This window comes from Ambystoma mexicanum, chromosome 3p (assembly GCF_040938575.1).
Source record: "Ambystoma mexicanum isolate Mex_15411 chromosome 3p, UKY_AmexF1_1, whole genome shotgun sequence".
NCBI lineage: Eukaryota > Metazoa > Chordata > Amphibia > Caudata > Ambystomatidae > Ambystoma > Ambystoma mexicanum.
This window is the reverse complement of record NC_090925.1, coordinates 908,396,256-908,417,499: the sequence shown is the minus strand read 5'-3', so window position 1 is coordinate 908,417,499 and position 21,244 is coordinate 908,396,256. Positions and strand designations below refer to the sequence as shown.

The 21,244-nt window shown below is 46.3% G+C and overlaps 1 protein-coding gene across 3 annotated transcripts in view; it reads right to left on the bottom strand.

Annotated features, from left to right (window-relative positions):
• SH2B1 (SH2B adaptor protein 1) overlaps positions 1-21,244 on the bottom strand; it is a 603,138-nt gene that overhangs the window by 436,346 nt on the left and 145,548 nt on the right. For all 3 annotated transcript variants that reach the window (XM_069652165.1, XM_069652166.1, XM_069652167.1), the window contains exons 4-6: positions 11,841-11,942; positions 7,716-7,807; positions 7,518-7,624 (exon numbers count right to left, since the gene is read on the bottom strand). In XM_069652165.1, coding sequence (XP_069508266.1) covers positions 7,518-7,624; positions 7,716-7,807; positions 11,841-11,942 — 301 coding nt within the window. The remainder of the gene's footprint in view (positions 1-7,517; positions 7,625-7,715; positions 7,808-11,840; positions 11,943-21,244) is intronic.

The following is a 21,244-nucleotide window of genomic DNA, read 5'->3' as shown; positions in this document are numbered from 1 at the left end:
AGGAACAACCTACCCCCTCCAAGGCCCCTCAGCAAAGACCCACCGCTGCCAGCAAGGCACACCAGCCAAAAGCCACTCATGGCATGAAGGCCACACGCTAAACACAGCTGGGGCACAGGAACCACCTTAGGTGGAAGAACTGGGATCCCCAGTGGCAAGTGATGTGGACGAGCCACAATCAGTGGCCACAAGTGAGCAGGGTGAGGTGGCCCAATCTTCCCAACACAGAGGAGGAGGAGGAGGTGGTGGTGGCAGACCCCCAGCCCCCCCAGACAACAGCACGCATGATGACCGCAAAAGTATGCCACCCATGCCGGCAACCCCATGTTACTCTCCGGTAGATAGCTCAGCTGGACACAGAACAGTGGAGGACAGTGCCCCTGACCACAACATGGAGGAAGCGGTGTAAAGCCCGGGAGCCCACACACCCCACCTCCCGTGCAACCACCTGCTGCACAACACATCCAGGATCTGGAGGGGCGGCCATCACTCAGTTGACAACCGCTATGGCAGAGCAGAGGAATGCCAACGCTGACCCCCAACCTGCTCCATCTTCGAGTACACCGGCAAGTCCCCCACACACAAGCCCGGTGCGTCGCTCCCTGTGATGTATGTGCTGCGCAAACACTCAACCCCCTCCTTCGAAAAGGGTGTGTGATTAGTTGGACTCACATGTGCATGTTGTGAGGGAGTAGTGGTGGAGTCGTGGTGGGGACATTTTGGGGGGGGGGGTTGTTGGGTTTTCGGGTGTTGGGGTATTGGGTGTTGGGGTATTGGGTATGAGGGCATAGGGTGTGGTTGAGAGTAGTAGGTTGTGGTAAATAACTTTGTGATAGTGGTGGACTTTTCAGCAATGGCAGAATGTACATAGTTAATTTCTGTTCAATACAGCTAGTGTGAGTAAGGAAAATACATGACTGGACATTGCTTGTTGAGTGTGTATCAATTTAATTTTGTACAGTGCCCAGTGGGCCCCATTCCCAGTGCCGTGTATTCCCCAGTCCATCAAAAGTATTGTTCAATCAAATCTTGGCGTGCCGCACGTCCTTCATGCACATTGTGCCGCGGGAGATTTCCAGCATCTTCCCCATCCTCATCCTCTTCAGGTGGTATCAGGTCCATGTCAGGGGGCAGGGGTATGTTGCGCCGGATGCACATGTTGTGCAGCATGGCACATACCAACACTATCTTGCCCACCTTCTCTGGCCCGTAAATAAGTGCCCCCACCCGACCTGCTGAACAGCCCAAAAGTCTGCTCAATCCTGACACGAGTGCCTGCATGTGCACGGTTGTAGTCCTCTTCATGCCTGTTGACTGGTTGCCTGATGGGGGTCAGGAGCTAGGGCTTCAGGGGATACCCAGCATCACCTACATGGGAGCAATGGAACGTGTGCTTGTGATTAATTAGGTCATTCCTTGTAACCACTACCTGTACAGTGTTCATGATTACATGCAACAGATCATTCATGACTGCACTTGACATGCTCCTTATTGAAAGACCCAGGTAAGTGTACTTAGGGATGACCCATGGTTGGGGGGATGGGTGCTGGCCACGTCTCGGGGACCTTTCCATCAGAAACAGAACTCACACAAATGAAGGCAAAAGGTCCATGATGTCCGCCACGCAAATGGACTATGCATGTACAGTGCATCATGTCACTTTTGCCTGATGTGCTTCATGATACACAGTGGTTTCCAAATCATGCATTCACCTTCTTGATGTCACCATGTACATGTCAATCAAGTCGCCCATATGACTAAGGCACATTCACATTGGTGGTATGGTCCGCCGGTGAAGGGTGAAGTTTCTGTGGTAAGGCTGTGTGGGTACTGGCATGGTGGAAGTTGGGTAATGTGAATGAATACAGCACCACTCAATCATATGTTAGTGATGGTAACTGATTAATGATTGCAATAGTTACCATGCTTGACCCATTGCATTTGGTCTGCGGTGTATCTGCAGTGGGTGCAGTGACTGAGATTCCCCTGTGTGGCAGTTGGATTTAGCTCTGGCATGGCAGATTGACCTGGGATTTGCTTTGCTGCGTTCATGTATTTCATGCATTTCATGCATTTTGAGTGCATGGTGTTGCATTGTGGTACCTGTTGTTCATGTCTAATGATGTTCCTGGTGCATGTACTGGTGTGGGCACTGTGTATATTGCTTTCATGTACGCAAAGCTGCGTAGACATGCCACATCGTCAGCCATTGGTTGTGTCCCACATTCTGTTGAATTCACTAGGGTAATTTTAGGCACCCAGGACACTGTGTGTGGTCTCTTTCCATGTGTGTGATATGTTGTTGCGCAGGTTTGGGATGTAGAGGTGTGTAGGTATGGTCCCTCATGCGACTGACTTCTATAGCCCAAAGCAGTCTATCGGCACTTCATTGCATCCATGGTAATGTTCACGCCTATTTTCTGGGGGTGATTATGGATTCATGCATCTGGTGTGCACTTCTGTTGCTCATGCAGGCTATCCAGTGCTGTGTTCCTGCGGCCCTCATGGCCCAGCCAGCAGCCAGGTTGCCTGTGCTTGCGTTTCCCCCCCAATCAACACCCCTCATGGCCCTGTGGGTAGACTTACCCAGCAGCCAGTTACGGTGTGCAGTGTGTCGTGCCACGTAGGGGGGAAGCGTGGCGTTGCGCAGCACCATGGATTCATGTGTGGAGTCTGGGAATCTTGCACAGCAATGCGTTATGATTTTGCTTGCATCACACACCCTCTGGATATTCAGGGAGTGGTAGAGCTTCCTGTTGCGGTACACTACCTCCACAGCATTCCGGACTACATGGGTGCAGTCGATGGCACCTATGATGTTTGGCATGCCTGCCAGTGCATGGAATGCTATTTTGGTTGCATTCACCGCCTCTGCGGTCCGTGATAGCTTGATGTGGTCCCTGGCATGTTTCAGGAGTGCTTCTACCATCTGGTTGAGGTCACGGGAGAAACAGGGTTGTGAGATTCCATGCAGTTGCCCCACTGTGTGCTGGTAGGTGCCTGTGATGAGGAAGTGTAGCACATACACTACCTTCAGCAAGGGGGGATGGCTGTCCGATGTTGATGAGGCTCACCAGGTCATCATGGATGAGGTCCACTATTGTGTTGATTGTGTCCCTGTCCAGGCGGTACAGGGGGTGGATCTGGGCAGGGGATAGGTCAAATGGACTGGCCCTTTGGCGAGGGATTGGTGGCTGCCTGCGGGGTACAACTGCCTGTGCTATTGGTATGTGCAGGCCCAGTCTCGCCCTCCTTCTCCTCCTGTGCCTCTGCTGCATTCTCTGCTTCACTGCCTGCTCAAGGAGTAGCAGTGCAGTGCATGCATGCATGTCCTCCAGACCCAGTATTGCAACTGCCAATGGTAGCATTGTGGATTTGGGAGGGATGTGGTGTGTGGGAGTGCTCCTTTTGTGATGTGCCAGACTCCATTGGCTCCACCGGGGCTGATTCTGTGCTGGCAGGTTTCTACACAGCAGATTGCTAATAACGCCTGCCCCGAGATGCCGGTGTTAACGGCATCGAGTTATCCGCCATTACCGGCATCTCCATGCCGGTATTTGCATATCCATGCGACTCTTAATGTGCACGTCACAGCGGCGTGCCGGTGTTACAGACACGGCTGCCGCGTGTCTGCGCTCATACTGGAGGAGCCCGGTCATAACGGGTCCCTGTCGATGCTGGTGACACCGGCATTGCTGCTCATAATACTCTGGCCCGGTAAACAATGCCGGTACGGTCATACCGGCATCAGTTTTACCAGACCAGCAAATTTGTAACGAGTCCCAATGTTTCACAGTAATGACAGTCTCGTTTCCCCAGGACATGTCGTTTCCCCATAACAATGCTGTGCTCCACTGTAAAAATTCAAGCGAGGATACAAAAACAAATGCACCATTTTGGAGGTCCATGGAGGAAAAGTTGCTTCTAGAGAAATCTTTTGTTACAAAAGCAAACTAAAGATACCAAGCAAGGGCCTGGCAACTGACTTGGCAGTTGCTATCCTTAGGCGCATAGCTTCAGGATATCTGATTTAACTACCAGAATAAAACTGCTGCCAGAAGATGTAGAAGGGTCAATGGGACAAACAATGCCAATCCAGACCCTCTCAAATGGTATAGCCACCATAGGTATTGGTGCCAAAGGAGCTTGAATGTTTGCTCCACTTTGCCAGACAACTGACAAGTGGAGCAACTCTTACAGTGGTTTTCTATCTGAACCTCTATCTTAGGCAGAGAAATATGCTAATTATCTTGGTCCTCTTTGTTCCAGGATGACCTGGAAGAGGGACTTCATCTGCCAACTGTAAGAGGACAACTGTAAGAGGAAGGGTTGCACATACTAGGAGACCTAGCACTTAAGGTAAGGGTCGTACCAGGCTTTTTTATTAATTAAAATCTTATAAATACGACACCTTTCATCTTTAAATGGGTTTCATTTAAGCACAGTTTGAGAGCTGAGGTCCCTGCTAAGGGGAGGGGACTTGAAAGAAACAAGAACACCTCTTTGAGCCCTCTGAAAACCATTTATTCTTTGCGCTCTGTACACAGAAAGAACAAATCACAATGCAAGATAAGGAATGTTTTTTTCTGTTTAACATCTGCTGTGTTTTGCATCTGTATATGTTCATGGAGAGGGGCATGAATGCATATTTATTTTTCTAGAATTTAAGGATGTTAGTAATCAGATGGAAAACTTAGTAACAATTGGGAAGGGGCAGTATCCTTTATAAGAAATACATTATTATTTATTGCTGCCTGATTGATTATAGTAAATCTTTCGCTGGGTGTCTAGCCCCCTTCTTTGGGTGAAGCTTGTTGCCTGGTAGATCGACTTACACTTATTATACTTCCTAAAACTTCTGTACACTGATACGACGGCTACTGTGCACCTCGACCAAGAGGGGGCAACCTCTACATTGATTGAGACCAATGTGGGATTGAAGTAGGGGTTCGTTTTCGCACTCCTGCTCATCAATCTCTACATTGCCGATATGGCCAACTGCTTAGATAAGTTGAGAAACTTCCCTTCTAAGGTAAATGGTGCACCCATCACTTGGCTTGGCTATGACGACGATATCGTTCTCTTCGATCAGACCCCTATCAGGCTCCAGCACTCAATAGACGCAAGGACTGTCTTTGCGCATGTTAACTATATGATTATTAATGCCAGTAAAACTAAAGTCATGTGCCTTGGGGGTTCCCTTCCAAGAGAACGGGATTTCATCTGGTGGTTGGGTAGTAAGACATTGGAAGTAGTTGATACATATGTTTATATGGGATTCCCGCTGAAACTTCACCCCTCATATCGCTTCATAAGGGACTATGTCACCACCAAGACTTGGAAGAAATGGTTGGCTTTTATGCGATATGTCCATTGTAAAGATGTTGGTATAACTTCCTGGGTTTTGGCTGCAGATTACGTTGAGAGATTGCGTGGTAGACTATACTGGTTTGGTTTGCTTGATGTAAAGGATTCAAGATACCAGTACGATTACAATTGGAGGTTTGGAGTGGGTATTTTATGGAATTAATTGTTTTATCCGAAATGGCACGTATTCATCTTACGGAGTAAGGACATTTGTGTGCGTGTTCGTCACTAGATGGGGGTAAAAAAGGTTTCTCCCACAATGTGACATTTTGGTGCAACGAGCTGAGCCTTTTGTCCCTTTACTTTTCGCTGTGCACTTATTGGGAGGAGATCTTTTGCAAAGCTCTTGCTTTGTTGACATTTATTCTATGCTGGTCAGTTGATGAGCCATGTCTTGAGCTGCTTCCTGAACGTACAGTAGTTCACTGCCAGACAAAGATGTTTAATGGAATGTGTTAAGAGGGATTTTCAGAACCAGCCCTGAAGAAGGGCTCAGACAGGCTCCCCTATTTTAGTCAACAGGGAAAAGACACTTAGGCTAACTCAATCAAAGGTAGGCAGTAGAGCAGTAAGGCGTCAACATCAAGTAATATAGTGATGGTATGGTGGCATGATGTGATGCACAGAGAGCCCTCCAATCGAATTCGACAGTTAGTGTAAAAATACACTATTTTCCGCATGAACACACTAAGCAATGTAAAGCACAGATACGTAGGACTACTAAATCAGTACTATAGATAACCCACTTTTTACTTTTAAAACAGTTGTGATTCAGATCTGCAACATGAACAACTACGTAGTACATAGTAAACTATGCAATAGCAACTGACCATCAAAGAAACCAATGTAGAACACTGGAAAAGCAATGGAAACAGTTTACCCTGTTTATAAAATCGGACCCTTAACACAACATGCCTTCCCTGCTAAAGTGAGTAGGCCTAGTACCCTTAGGAAAGCCAATTCAGGGGAAGTCAGCAGGCTTTAAAGTGAAGACACAAGTATTGGCAAAGTCATCAGGTGTATAAAATGTTCCAGTGATGATGAAATAAAGTAGAGTCAAAGGAGTAAGGATGCTCTCCTGATCCCACAATTCTAGGGAAAGAGTACAGCCTCTTGCCCCACACCTGCCTGAGTATGGATAGGGACTAGACAGTACCAGCCCCCACACCCAGCTACATACTTCACAACACCACTTTGCCCAGGAAAGTAGAGGTTTTGCAAAGGAAAGGGCTTTCCTTACATGGCATTTCCTGTCCTGAGAGAGGAGAATAAGGCCAAATGATAGGGCGGGGAACACGTGGCAATGCCATTTTCAGTATATGGCATTCAAAATGGCATTAAGCAGTTCATAGCGCATGCGACAAAAACAGAAAACTGGTAGAAAAATATCCACTACGACGGTTGTCTTCCTTCTCAAGCAAGACGTTGAAGTCTCAGAGTATAGTTAGAAGTTGACGATCCACTCACAACTTTGGCGGCTGCATCAGGCAACATGTCTGCAAACAGTGGGCTTAGGAAGGAGGTTTGTATATTGAGAGGAACTTATATATTAGGTGGGAGAGATTGAGCATGTCAGAGCGAGCAATTTACAATCCAGGATGTTTTTGATGGCATGGGTAATACATTTAATCAACTTGCTCACTTCCTGAGCTTTTGGCCTGGTCTGCTCTACCACACTACTCCTTGGAGAGTCTAGTGTACACTAAAGATACCCTGTGACCCAACTAAGGAGATTGTACCTGGGCCCTGTAAACCGTGCCTAAAGACCGCCACCTCAAACATGTGCCAGCAAAATGACATCAATTATTTCAAAATTGACTTTTGCAAGCACCAGTACATAGATTCCCTTTCATATCTCATAGCAGAACACTACTGGCTACACCTTGTTTGGCAGTAGATGCACCGATTAACCCTATGAAAACAACACAACCCCAAAGGAGACACATCACACAAGCAGCATCCATGTCCCCATGCGGGGTCCGGCAACACTTGTCTGTTTTTAGGATGATCCCTTCACAGCTTAGCAAGATGACTTAATATCTTTGGGCAAAGTGATACATATTGGTTGACACACATTCATCAGACACTGTGCTCTCCACCCTGTTCTCACATTCAAAATGATTCTCAATTGGCCCGCTTCCCGTTCTCACCGTGAGAGAGATGTTCGCTGCTGTCAGCAGGGATCATTGGCAGGTCCCGGCTGGGCATGCTCTCTGAACGATTTATACAGTGCAGCTCTGAGGTGTCTGTGGTCTCCCTAAGAGGATGGAAAGGTGGGATACAGTTCACATGGTACCACAATGAAAATGTGCTTCTATCGTAGGAATCCAGAATCTGTCGTCACTCACCTAGGGCTAATGCATCCTTGAATGTCAGCCAACCATGACCTCATCTGCATAGAATCCACAGTCTCCAAAATGTATTCCAGAGAATTCTCCAACTAAAAAAAAAACAAAAGAGGTTCAAATGAATTAACCAAAAGAAACCAGACCCCCAGCAAAACAATATAGTCATTCTCTACAACCTATCAATAGCTAGCGTCACCAATCAGAAGAGGAGATATCCACAATCAAAGGAGACCACTGAAGACATAGAATGTACAACAAGACTCAGGACCAGGACACCAACCACAGCAGAAGATCTCCAACAAGGTACAAAAGAAAGTGTACACAAACTCAAGCTGTACACACATTTAGGAGCCCAACTACAGGACAACATCTCTAGCACTGCAGTGAACCAGAAGTAGATCAAACAAACCAGGAGAACACTGGACTAGAATATAAACTAGCTGCACACATAATTATACACCACCTTGTACATTGCAACAACCTTTCAAATGCAGCTATCACCCACAGAAAATTCGGCCTAGCTGCAAACAGAATCTCACATACTAGCACCACCTCCACTAGAATGCAGCTACCCCCTCGACAATTCGTCCTAGCTGCACACATACTACCTGTCTCACATACCCTGCACACTACTTCCAGCATTAGAATGCAGCTATGCTCCACAAAAGATTTGTTCTAGCTGCACACAAAGAGTGCACCCACACAGTCATAGCCTTCTGTGTAAATCTGGTGACGAGTGTCATTTCAAGCATTGAACTTTTTACGTTTCTTGGATTCCAGGCTCACAATGTTGTGGGCTTCTAGTTTGTTTTAACATCGAAGAAGGTTAGTTTTTCAACCATGCAGGCAGGAGTGTTGGCTGTCAGTATTTTTAAGGCAGTACAAGAAGATTTGGAGAGAATATGTGGCTAGAGTGCCAGCAAATGTACATCTTTTGGAGTGGGGTGATGTAGCTGTAGCTTTGGGGGACGACTGAGGTTCATATGAACCGCATAGCTTTGGATTTGGGTTGCCATGTGCTGACACCAAAGAGGATAAATTCCGTCTTTGTCTGGTTCAGCTTTAGGTAGATAGGTAGGTGCTTGCCATTGTTAGGCAGACCGCCTGCGGTTCACATTGCCGTGCAGTACCGCTGCTTTCACCTGGTGGCTTCTGGCACCTTTACCGGTGCTGGCGGATTCTCCCATGGTTGGCTGTCGTGGGGAGACACGGGGGACGACGGCAGCCCTGCAATTCCTAGAGGAGCACAACCCGGCTTCTCCTTTGTCATGTCAACGGTTTCCCGCGCTGAGACGCGTAGTTAGAGCATGTGGTCCCAGTTTCCTTCTGAGTGCTTCACAGTATTCCTTTGCTTGTCCATCTGTTGTTCTTTTCCTTTGTTCCTGTTCCCTGGTCCCCTCCTCCTTGAGGTTCCTTTGGCCCAATCCTTTCTGATTTTCTCCTTTTGTTCTTTTTCTTATCCTTGTTGCCTCGTGCCTTCCTGGCTCCACTGACCCGGAGGTGCCCACACTGCATCTTGTTGCCCATCTTGCTCCTGTCCACCCCTAGCTGTGGAGTCCTGCCATTCGGATCTCAGCCACTACAGGACCATCATCATTACCATCATCTTACCTCCACTGCCAGTGCTTGCACTTTCCCTGTGCCACGATAAAATATAGGTGAACGCACCACGTGGCATAGGGAGACCTTCAAGGGGCTCCTGAGAGTGTCCAATTCTCTGCAGAGTTCATTGGAAGTGCTTTGTGTGCCACACACAGCTACACCACTTGATCCATGGAACAGCAAGAGGATTCCAGGTACCCAACACAAGTGAGCACTAGTCCTTGACAGTCATGCAGGCGTATTCAAAGCCAAGACAGTGCTTTTGTCAATGGTTGGTTGCTAATCACTGATGTGATCTTCAGGTACAGTTGTATGTTGCCAGTACAATGATGCACCTTGGGGTCATGGCCAAAAAGTAGTCCTCTCAGTGGTTCCATGTTCACAATGGATCTCTCGGGGACCGATGCACATCGGGACAATTTGGTGGAGGTTGATGATGGGAAAAAAAGAACCATTGCAGGACTGTGGTTGTCAAACGCTTTCAATGGTGATAGGGTGTAATACTAGTAGGTATGGGTCATAGGCATCCACAATTTTCAGAGCTTTTTTGAGGACTTAGATGGTTGCAGTCTCAGTGCTGGCGTCAGCAATGTCTTCAGGATAAAGGACCCCAAAGTGCACGTTGATTAGAAGGTCGTGGTGGGTGGGACATGAGTGACACTTAGTAGAATGCAAGTGAGGTTGCATTGTCAGGGCGCACGCACGTGAAGCTTCAATATGGTGTTTAAAAGTTAATCTTACAGTTGCGTCTTAGGGTGGCTGCTGGTATTCTCCTCTGAAGTTCGTGGAGCAGGGATTAAGGGGTATTTCATTTAGGTGAATTTAGAGGATAAGTGGCCTTTTTGGAACAGAAAACAACTGTAGCACAAACTTTCCAGCAAAAAAATCACGAGAGAAACTGCAGCACAGCATCTCAGGAAATCCATATAAGAGGAAGCCAACACCACCACAAGATCTCCAATACCTCTAACCAAACTACAGCATAGAATATCAGAAATGGGGAGGAGTAACAGCACAAAAAGAGCATGAGGCATCAGGAAATGAATGCAACCAATAAACTAATGTACATCATCTTTCCCAATTCACACAGTCAGGAAGCCAACTAGAAGTCCTAGGAATTCCACAAACCATGTTCCAACCTACAGCAAACATTCTCCAGTAACACTCTCTATAGCAATACAAACACCAAACTCATGCCTAAGAATCCACATAACAAGGAGGCCCATGAAATCAGTAGCAACGCAAGAAATCAAAAAACCCACTACAGCGCAAGAACTCTAGCAATCGATAGGATAAGGAGAATAACAGTGAGTCTGTGCAACCAGAAAACCAACCACAGCACAATCTTTGTAGGAATCTACAGAATCAGGAAAACTAATTCCGGCACATTTATTTGCATTGATCTATTTAAATATATCTCTAATAAAATCCAAATACTCCAGAACAATGCCCTCAGAGCGGCCCTTAGCATCCCGAAGAAAGCCCATATCTCAGATTCCAGAAGAACTGCTAATTGGTTATCCACCAAGGACAAGATATTTCTTAAATCAGTGTCTTTGATTCATAAATGCCTCCACCAAGCAGCCCCCCAATACCTCATCGCCAGATTCACCAGACCCACCCTCTCCCGCCCCGCGAGAACGGCCAATTCCAACCTTCTTCTGGTGCCCAGGTTTAAACGTACTACATCTGGAGGAAACAGCTTTCCAGTAAAAGCAGCACAATACTGGAACTCCCTCCCTCCGTCGTGCAGGGAGGACCTACCCTACCACCAGTTCAGAGCTAGGACCATCCACTGGCTCAAATCTCTCGACTCACAATGACTCTTAGAGACCCAGATGTGCCACTACCATGCGGCGCCTCACTGAATGTAAATTTGTTTATAGTATTGCCCTAATGCACATGTTATGTTCGTCCCCTACGCATTAATTGTAAATATGTTTATAGTACTGCCTTTAATGTACATGTTCTACCCTCCTACTTGGCGTGATATTTCCGGCAATGTAACCCTAGCTGGACCTCGCCACACGTATGTAACGAAGCTTTGCAACCCTCTTGCTGCCTTTGCGCCTGGCTACCTTCGGGTTAGGTGTGCATTACAAATAAATACAATACAATACAATACAATACAATATTTCTACAGTCTCCTGTAATACACCGAAACAAAACACAGCGTAAAACCAAGCAAAACATAAGCTCTCCCCCAATGAATTGGGCAGGGGAAACAGCCACAGCATTAGAGTTACAGCAATTCATGAAACAAAGATATGAATTGTCACCCAGGGATTTTTAGCAGTTCAGAGCCAAGGGACGAACTACGAAAATCATCTCCAGAAAACCACGATATCAGGAAATCAACCTCAGCATGAGATGTTTAGCTTCCAACAAATCCAGAAGTCAAACAATAGTGCAGGGCCCTTTGACAAATACAATCCCAACTTTGCAGAAAACTCAAGAGTCAGGAATGAAGAAGGGCACCTAGAACAGAGTTGGTGATGCATGCAGCCACCAGTCCCACCTCACCTTTAAGATGAATGTATTCTCCTTGTCTGGCATCTCCAGTGGAGTTGTAGTCCTCACATCTATGATAGAAGAACAGAGAAGACTGACCCGGGCCTTTGTAGCCTAAATATGAGAATGAGAAAGAGAAAAAAATAAGCACATAACTGAAAACAGCCAAGACCATTAACTTTAAGTATGTCAACTTGCAATAACAAGATTACAACCATTATATATTGAACCGCAAGCAACACAAGAAATATATTGATACAATAACATTATTGAAATAGAATCTGTTAACACTTACTCCAACCTTTCCTTAAGAATGTGTTCATCAATTATTTGCATCTCTTATTGGAAGGCCCCAAACCATCTAACAGGTCTCCTTATTTCTTTAAAATAACTGCCTGAGAAATAGGTTGGTACATACTGATGAGAAAAAAAAACCAACACCTATTGTGAACCAAGTAATGAGCATTACCTATTATCATTTTGTATGCAGTGAATGTGCTGCATTTACGTTCACGAAGTCACCAAATTAGACATTGGACCTAAGAAACCATGTTAAATGAGGTTGATGATGAGAGTGAATACTGTAACGGTGGCCTATCCTATTGTGTCCCTGCGAACTGAAATACATTGCCTGTACCACAAGAAAGTCACAAACAGCAGAAAGCTCTTGCACTCAAAACAAGACTATCAAAGCCCCATCGTTAAGGCAATTTTGCTATTGTTACCATGATGCTAACAGACTTGAATAGAACAGCCGACTATATATCACAAAAGGAGTGAGGTACCAACAAAGGCTACTTGAATGGGACAGAGACTGATGTTCAAGGTGCAGTACAATGTCTGTGTTGAATGTAGAGAATGACTCAGTTGTAAAATAATGAATACATATCCTTGCCTATGCCACTGAACTAATACATTAGGGGCTAATTATTATTGTTTCTACTGATATGATAATGAAAGATGGAGGAACACATTTTTCATTACAATTATGTGTACATCCAGAGGTACGATAAGCCATCTGTATATGTGTTAAGTAATTACACCAGCACTTCAATGATGCATGTACTGTGGCAGGTCAGAAGAAGGATGCAGACAATGCGATGACATTTCACCTGCTTACTTATTAAACAATGAGAATAAAGCCCATCTGTCCCTATTGCAATATGGATGTTCCCTACCTATGTAAATAACTAAGGTACTCGTCAGTTGTCAGAAAGTCTGAAAAGAATAGGTCTGCTGTCCAAAAACTAGTTCTAGCTGACACTACAACTATTTTAACCAACCTAAATAAGATCAGGATGTCGTCTCCCTCTCCTGATTATGTTATGTCAATGTCTCTCCTTTTCTTCTGGATTCCTTGTTATTTATATTATTTATTTATATACAGGAGGACCAATGCTCTTTTGATCACATTGGATCGGAAGCCCTGAGCTTCTTACAATGAGGCGAGTTTGAGCGACATTCTGACCAGGTTGTGGAAGGGAGTAAATGGAACAGTCACCGGGGACAATACATAAGCGGACATACATAGATTAAGGACACCCAACATTGTATATTTTTAAGTGCAGGTAGGCGGTACGGACAGCTATGCTCGGGATGTGACCATGATGGGTGAAATGCTACAGTGGAGGCACAGAGGCAGATTATAGGCAAGGAAAAATGTTAGCTATTAGGAAGATGGGAGGTAGCTTAACAGGATAACTCTGAGGCGATCAGGTAGGGTGTTGAACAAATCCGTGTGGACTCTTATCTCGGATGTCCAGGGGAAGAGAATTCCATGCAAGTGGAACAAGAAGAGAGAAAGAGCGGAAGCAAGAGGAAGCACAGGCAGGGCCAGGAGCCGCAAGGTTAGTCGAGGAGGCAGAGCTGAGATTACGAGAAGGCTTGTAGAGTTGGAAAGAGGAGGATAGATACAGTGGTGCTTTACCATGTATAGATTTTAGCACTGGGAGAAAACATTTAAATCTGGCCCTGTTTTGCACATCAGCCATCCAGCATGGTGACGCTACGAGGAAGTGAGTGTGAATTGAGGGAGTTCAAACAGAGTCCTGGTAGCGAAGTGAATTATCTTGTCGAGCGGGGTGAAAGCAAAGTTGGGGAGACCAAAGAGGATGCTGGCACAGTAGTCCAGTTTACAGAGAAGACAAGAGTGGTTAAGAGATGCTTGGCGGTGTTGAAAGGAAGGAGGTGACTGACTTTACTAATATTTATGGGGTTCAGGCCAGCTACTGTTGCAGTTTGGGAGATGAAAGTAGAGAAGGGTTATAGATGATGCTGAGATTTCTAGCTGAAGAAGAAGTTTCTAGCTGAAGAAGAGTAGGAGAGAGTGTCAGGTGGGAACAGGATAGGCAGGGAAAGAGATTAGAGAGTTTTTGGACGGGAAGAAGAGCACCTCTGTTTTGGCATAGTTTAACATCGGAGTGTGAAGCCATCCAATGTACAATGTCAGAGAGACAGATGAACATTGTGTTAGTGCGATCAGAGGAGAGTTCAGGAAGAGAAGATTATTTTGGCGTCATAGAGAGAGAGGAGAGTTCAGGAAAAGAGATGAAGATTTGGGTGTCGTCTCAAAGAGTTGGTATGAGAACCCAAAGGAGGAGATTAGTGCCCCAAGAGCAGAGGTGTAGAGTGCAAAGAGAAGCAGACCCAAGGCAGATCCTTGTGGAACACCAACAGTTACAAGAGTGAGTTGAGAGGTGCTGTTGCTCCAGGAGACACAGAATTGGGGAAGTGCAAAGTAGAATTCAATCCAGGCAAGGGCTTGATCATAAATCCCAAGAAGAAAGAGTATTAAGGAGATCAGACCGATCCAAAGTGACAAAAGCAGCAGACAGGTCAAGGAGAATTAGGATAGAGGAAAGGTTGGAGTGCTTAGGTGGGACAATGAACTTGGACACATTCATGAGAGCCGTTTCTGTGGAGCGACAGGAGCAGAAACCTGCTTGTAGGGGATCTTGATGGTTGTGGATATTTACGAAATTGGTAAAACGGTTGAAAACAAACCCTTTCAAGCACTTGAGTAGTGTGGAAGGAGAGACACAGGGCAAAAGCTAGCCAGTAGGTTCGGGACAGCCCTTTGCTTTTTAGGAGCAGAGGCTGACCGTGGCTGTTTTGAAAACAGAGGCCACTAAAGGCACAGTAGGATATTCTTAAAAAGCCTCTTGTCACTTTCTGTATCAGTTTTTGCCACTCTCACTATATCTTTGGGTCTTCCTACTTCTTTAGGGATACTTTTCCAGTAACCGTTTTGTTCTCTTTCTTCTTCTCACTATTCAGGTTGTTATTCTCTTGAGTTTGGTAATATAACTTCTCAGCCAGGTTCGGCTATTTTGGGTCTTTGGATTCCTCCTTTCGTTCGGGTTGATGAGTGTCCTTTCCCGCAGGTGGTTCACTTTACTTCCCTTTGGATTCATATAAGCCTCTTTAACATTCTTCACTATATATCTTGACTTAAGGATTACTTTCCCCTCTTTCCAGCGTATTTGAACCCGTTTCTTAGTTATCTCTCTTCCAGGATTATTTGTGAAATCCTCTCTCACATTAATACAGTGCCACTTTATTGGCTTTTAGTTCAATGTCTCGTCAATTTGACTGGGATGAGTTCTTGTTGCCTTATAACGATTCCCTGATGGCCTCCCGGTTCTCTTTCACTATCCAGGGGAACGTCACAGGGGCCTGCAGACGGTGAAATTTGCTCAGTTCGCTCCGGTTCTCTGTCTCGTCAACTTCATCAGGGTACCGCTCCCGGTCCTCTTTCTCCCTATGACCAGGTATGCCTGCAGGTAAGCAGAAGTCTCGCTGCCTCTATGGTTTAGTGGTTTCAGTGTTGTTGGGCGTGCGCACTGCCCACCACAAAGTCATTGTGGTCAAGCTAGCACCGGGATTTAGATTTCAGTCTTCGTCTGCCCTCACTGTGGATAAACGCTGGGCCTCCAGTGTCAAGCTCGCGTGTTCAGACAACTTCTGAAAGTCGTGGGCTCCGGGGCTCTTCTTTGCTCCACCTCTAACAGGTGTCAAGGCCTCAGGGGGCTTCCCCTGCCTACGCTCGCTCTCTGGACTTCGCCTTGGCGTGTTTTTCTACTCCTCATTCTCCATGCTAAGTCTATTTGTCTCAGTTATATGGAGTCTCTCCTTAAAAAGACAGATCCTCTTGCTTGCACGCAAATGTTCATTTTAGTTTCGTCTCTTGCCCAAAACCTGGCTTTTATAGTGTTCTGGAAATCTAACTTTCCCATATATGCCACGATGGGAAATGATTTAGGGAGTTACTCACAGGAACAGGAGTCCTTGTCCCCAAAGGGCGAGTCTCTCCTGGTGAGGTCCCACTCGCCGCGACCCCTAGGGAGGGTGTTGTGGAACAGGCTCATCGCCCTTTCCTCACAAGGGGGTGGAGGGATCCCGTTGGGGAGAAGGGACCAATACCTGCGATTCCTCACAGTACTCATATCATTATGACAGGCCAAGTTGTGTTTGAATATCTTAATATGATCGGAATGGTGTCTATTATGAAGTCAAGAGAACATTCATCAGGAGCACTCTGAAAGTTGATACATACTAGTATATAGTGGGATGTTACAATGATCGATGTTTAACACATTAACACATGAAGGAATGGGTTATTTGACCCCAAATGAGACTTTAAGACAAGAAGAGAGATCTAGACTGTTAGGAAAGATTTCCTTGGTGAAACATAGATTTCTAAAGGACACCCTTTCTTTTTACTTGTTTTGAACCCTTTCCTGACTCTTTGGAAGTAAATGAAGCCTTTTGCTTTACTTCCCTTGCCTGTTTTGCTAATTCCAATGGGGAAACTGACTAGTTCCTAAGACTATCAGTAATGAGAAACAGTCTCTTTTTATGATCTCTTGTATTATTACAATTGCACAATGAAATGCAGTTAGGATACTTTGTAGTGTTCTTTTTGTATAATGGCTTTTTAATTACTTTTACAACGTGCCTAAAACAAGCTGATGGCAGCTGTGATTTCTTTACCGTTTTTATGTTATTTTACTTGTGCTCTTTTGCATTTACTGCTAATGGCTGGTAAAGGTGGCTAGCAACCCAAGAGGGCCCTACCACAAGGGTTTGAGGCTTGCTCTTTGGCCATAATGTTCTTTGACCTTATATGGAAAACCCTTTGCTGTGGAAAGCTGCGACTTTCACAGGCTAAAGTGTGGTTTGTGTGTGTGTGTTCCAGAGAAGAGGGATGGGACGGTCTAGTTCCAATCTACATCTCTGGTGCCTGAATGTCTGTTGCTGGGCAGGTGTGGTTCCCAGTGGCTATCCACGATTGGATAACCAATAGCTGCTTCAATGGTACAGATCCTTTACCATTGGTGGGCTTGGGCTTGCTCCCAGTCTGAATCTGAGATAAAAGGAGGGTTCATGCAACTGTTCATCAGAACACCATTGGAGCCAAGGGTTCTATGAAGAAGAGCAAGCACGGACGACCCAAAGACGACCATTGTAGCTGACCAGCATCGACTCAAGTGTTGTCCCGGTGAAGCCCTACTCACCTGTCCTGCTCTCAAGAAGGCACTGATGCTTTAACCCCTCGACCTGTGTGAGCAACCTGTCTCAACCCCTGCTTGAGGATCTACTGAGTCTTCGTGTCCCTTGAGCAACCGCTGGACCGATCAGCTCTCTCCTGGGCTACCTCGCTGCAGCTGTCGTAGTTCCGAGCCAAGTATTGGAACTTTGAAGATCTTTAGCTTGTGCCACAAGTGGCCTGATTTTCCAGCTGTCTCACTCAAAGGGAAGCTTTGCTGGGCCTGCTCCTTTGTTCAGCACTGGATGCCTGCTGCTGCCTGATCGTGATTACCTTCTTTGGATCTTGTCGTCTTTGTGTCACTTGAGATTTCCTGTGGCCGTATGACCAGCAGAAGTGGTATCTTCTCTTCGTTTGGGTAGTCAACTGGAAGCTGTCTGAAACTGATTCCTAAGCACTCTGACCAACCAAAACGAAATCCTGTGGAAAAAAAGTCTCTTCTCGTAAATGTCTAGACAACCCTCATGAAAGGAACGGTCACAACCCTCACCCAAAACCCGCTCTGGCAAACCCATTGGCCAGGTGGAGTCAGGACTCGGGCCTCTAGAGCCTGGCATCCTCTTCAAAAGCCCTCATGGGGCCAGTCCTGGCACCTATGGCGCCAGGCTCATACACAATGAAAAACAAATGTGCTTGGGAACTACTTTATTGTATTGTCAGCCAACATGGAGGCATCCACATAGCTTGGTCTCTAAGAACCAAGCTATGCGGTCTAGTGTTTTGGATGTGGTAGCCTAGGGACTACTTTACCTGGACTATTTTGTTGGGGCTATTTAAACCACACCCGAGCAAGACAACACGCTTCGCGTTTCTTTGCAGCTTGCAACGTGACGCTCACCGTGTCCAGCTATTCCCTCGAACCTCGGAGAAGCAGAGCCTGCACGGAGACAAACGGAACATCATTAGCAACAGCATCTTACCTGCAGTCTTCATCTTTAAACACTCGCAGCTACTGAGAACAGCTTCCTCGAATCTGCACGCCTCCCGGACAGAACGACCTGAAAGAGAGATAGAGGCAACATTAAAGAAAGCAGTAGAGACATTTACAAATTACAAACTGCTCAAAAGGCTTACCTGGCTGGTCGCCTCTCGGCTGGCACCACTCGGGACATTAAACTCGCGCTGAAGAACACCGCAACCTACAAGGAAGGAAAACACAGGTTAGCAAAGGCAAGACTTTGCAGCGCTGCGCATAGCGCTTACTTACCGCATCATAGCACTCTTAATGCGCCATCATTTACCAGCGGGGCTCAACCAAGCCAGTTCGCCACGCTAAAGCTCTGCATACCTAAGGGAGAAAAAAAGAGACATTTTAAACAAAGAAAGGCATGCAGGATAGCAACAAAACTAAAGAAAAGCAATAAAACCAACCTGAACAATATCAAATGGGCCGGCGTCAGTGAAGTAACCGGACAGCACTCGCCCATGAAAGACAACACGCCCCTGCAAAGAAGGCAGGAGGGAGAGCATGCCTAATTCTACCACAAGGCAGAACCTTCCCCGCAGACCACATCAGGGCAAAGCTGAGAAGCATACCAGCGAGTAACCCAGCAGGGTGGCGTCCCTGTGGATACCAGGTAAGCGTAACAGAACGCGAAGCCTACCATAACAAATCCACCTGGGCGCCATGGAGACATCAGAAATGGACCAATTGGCCCAATTACTAGGAGAGCTTCGTGCTGAGGTTCATTCTGCCCGACAAGAGTCTAATGCCCTCCGGAGAGACCTAATAGTGACCAAAGAATGCACTGAAGAGATTAGCAGGCAATACTTGCAATCACAGGCAGGACAGACACCTCTACCTGGAAGCAATCCAACGATGCAAAACCCAGACATATCACCTACTCCGGTACAGATCACGTTACCTGGAACAGTGCGCCTGGCACCACCAGAAAAGTTCTCGGGCGACCCACGGAAGTATGCAGCATTCATCAATCAGTGCCGCCTTCATTTTCTTTGTAGGCCTGGAGCATTTCCAAACGACCAAGCTTGGGTAGCTTTTGTCTCATCATATCTGAGTGGTAGTGCAGCAGATTGGTCAGTGCCGTTGGTAACCCATGACGATCCTCTATTACATGACTTTGGGGGGTTCCAGAGAGAAATGGAAACACTTTTTGCTCGCCATACCCAGAAACAAGCAGTAGACAATGAACTCTTGTCCCTCCAACAGGGGAATCAGGACTTGTTAACGTACATTGCTACCTTAAACAGACTGGTTGCCGAAGCTAGGTGGCCAGAAAACAAAAGAACCACGTTTTTCCATCGAGGCTTACGAGGCAAATTAAAGGACGTCTTAGCCCAGGTGGTTGATCCACCCAGAGACTGTGCAAAATTCATAAATCTGGTCGTGCAGCTAGACCACCGGTTGCAGGACCGAAAGACAGACCGATATAAGACAGACCCTCGGACCGTGTATGTTCGACCAAGGGAAAACACCCCCCAGTGTACATGAAAATGCTGTAGAACCCATGCAGATTGGAGGGATACGGCCTACATTAACAAAACAAGAGCGGGACAAAAGAAGACAACAATAGCTTTTTTTGTATTGTGGGAAACCAGGACATTTCCTGAAGGACTGTCCAGTAAAACCCCCAAGAAGAACAGTCGGGCCACAGAGAAGGATGAAGCTACGGAATCGGAAAACTACCAAGCTCGACAAACAGAGGTCAGTTTGTCGAGTGAGAAGAAAGAGTTGCTGACCTCTGATCTTAATCAACCACCAACAGTCATCAAGAATGCACGCCATTGAACCATACATCTATAGCGGAGCAGTTGGAAATTATATTGATCAAGAATCGGCAGCAGAGATGGTGCTTCCATTGTGTTCTAAGCCAACTATGGACAAGGTAACCACCGTGGATGGGACAGAAATCGCTTCCGGACCAGTAACCCAGTGCACAGCCAGGGTAACCTTGCTGTGCCAGGACGGACATCGGGAGTCTATTTCATTCGATCTCATCAAGGTACCTCAGTTCAGGCTAATGCTAGGGATGCCATGGTTGGTTACTCACAACCCTTTGATAGACTGGCGGGCACGAAAATTAACTTTCCCCGGTGACTGCTCCCCTGCCTGCTATTATCAAGAAGAGAAACCCGACGCCTGTATCCCCATGACTCCCGGAGTGACAGTATCAACCCTGGGAGCAACTAATACCTTGCCAAGTGAATATCATGATTTCCAGGATGTTTTTCGAAAGGAACAAGCCAATTCATTGCCGCCACACAGGCCCTATGACTGTCAGATCGACCTTGTCCCTGGTGCACAAATCCCTTGCGGCAGGATCTACGCTCTCACAGATCCTATTTAGGCAAGTACCTTGCAAACGGATTTATCCGTCCTTCGAAGTCTCCCGCAGACAGTCCTTTGTTCTTCATACCGAAAAAGGAAGGAGAGTTGAGAACCTGTATTGACTACCGCGCATTGAACCAGATCACCGTGAAGAACCGCTACCCCTTGCCACTTATCCCTGAGATGTTAGACCAAGTTAAAGATGCCCAGATTTATACCAAATTGGACCTTCGAGGAGCGTACCACCTGGTCTGAGTCAGAAAAGGAGATGAATGGAAAACCGCCTTCCGTACGAAGTACGGTTTGTTTGAATATCAAATCATGCCCTTCGGGTTATGCAACACTCCAGCGGCATTACAGTATTTCATGAAGGAGGTCTTAAGGGAGTTAATTGATGTGTGCGCCTTAGTGTACATAGACGACATCTTAGTATACTCAGCCTCAGAACAAGATCATGTCAGGCACGTTCGTTCAGTCCTCACCAAGCTCTGTCAACATTGCTTGTTTGCAAAGCTTGAAAAATGCTTTTTTCACGTCACCGAAGTAGAATTTCTTGGTTTTATCCTTACTCCAGGAGGC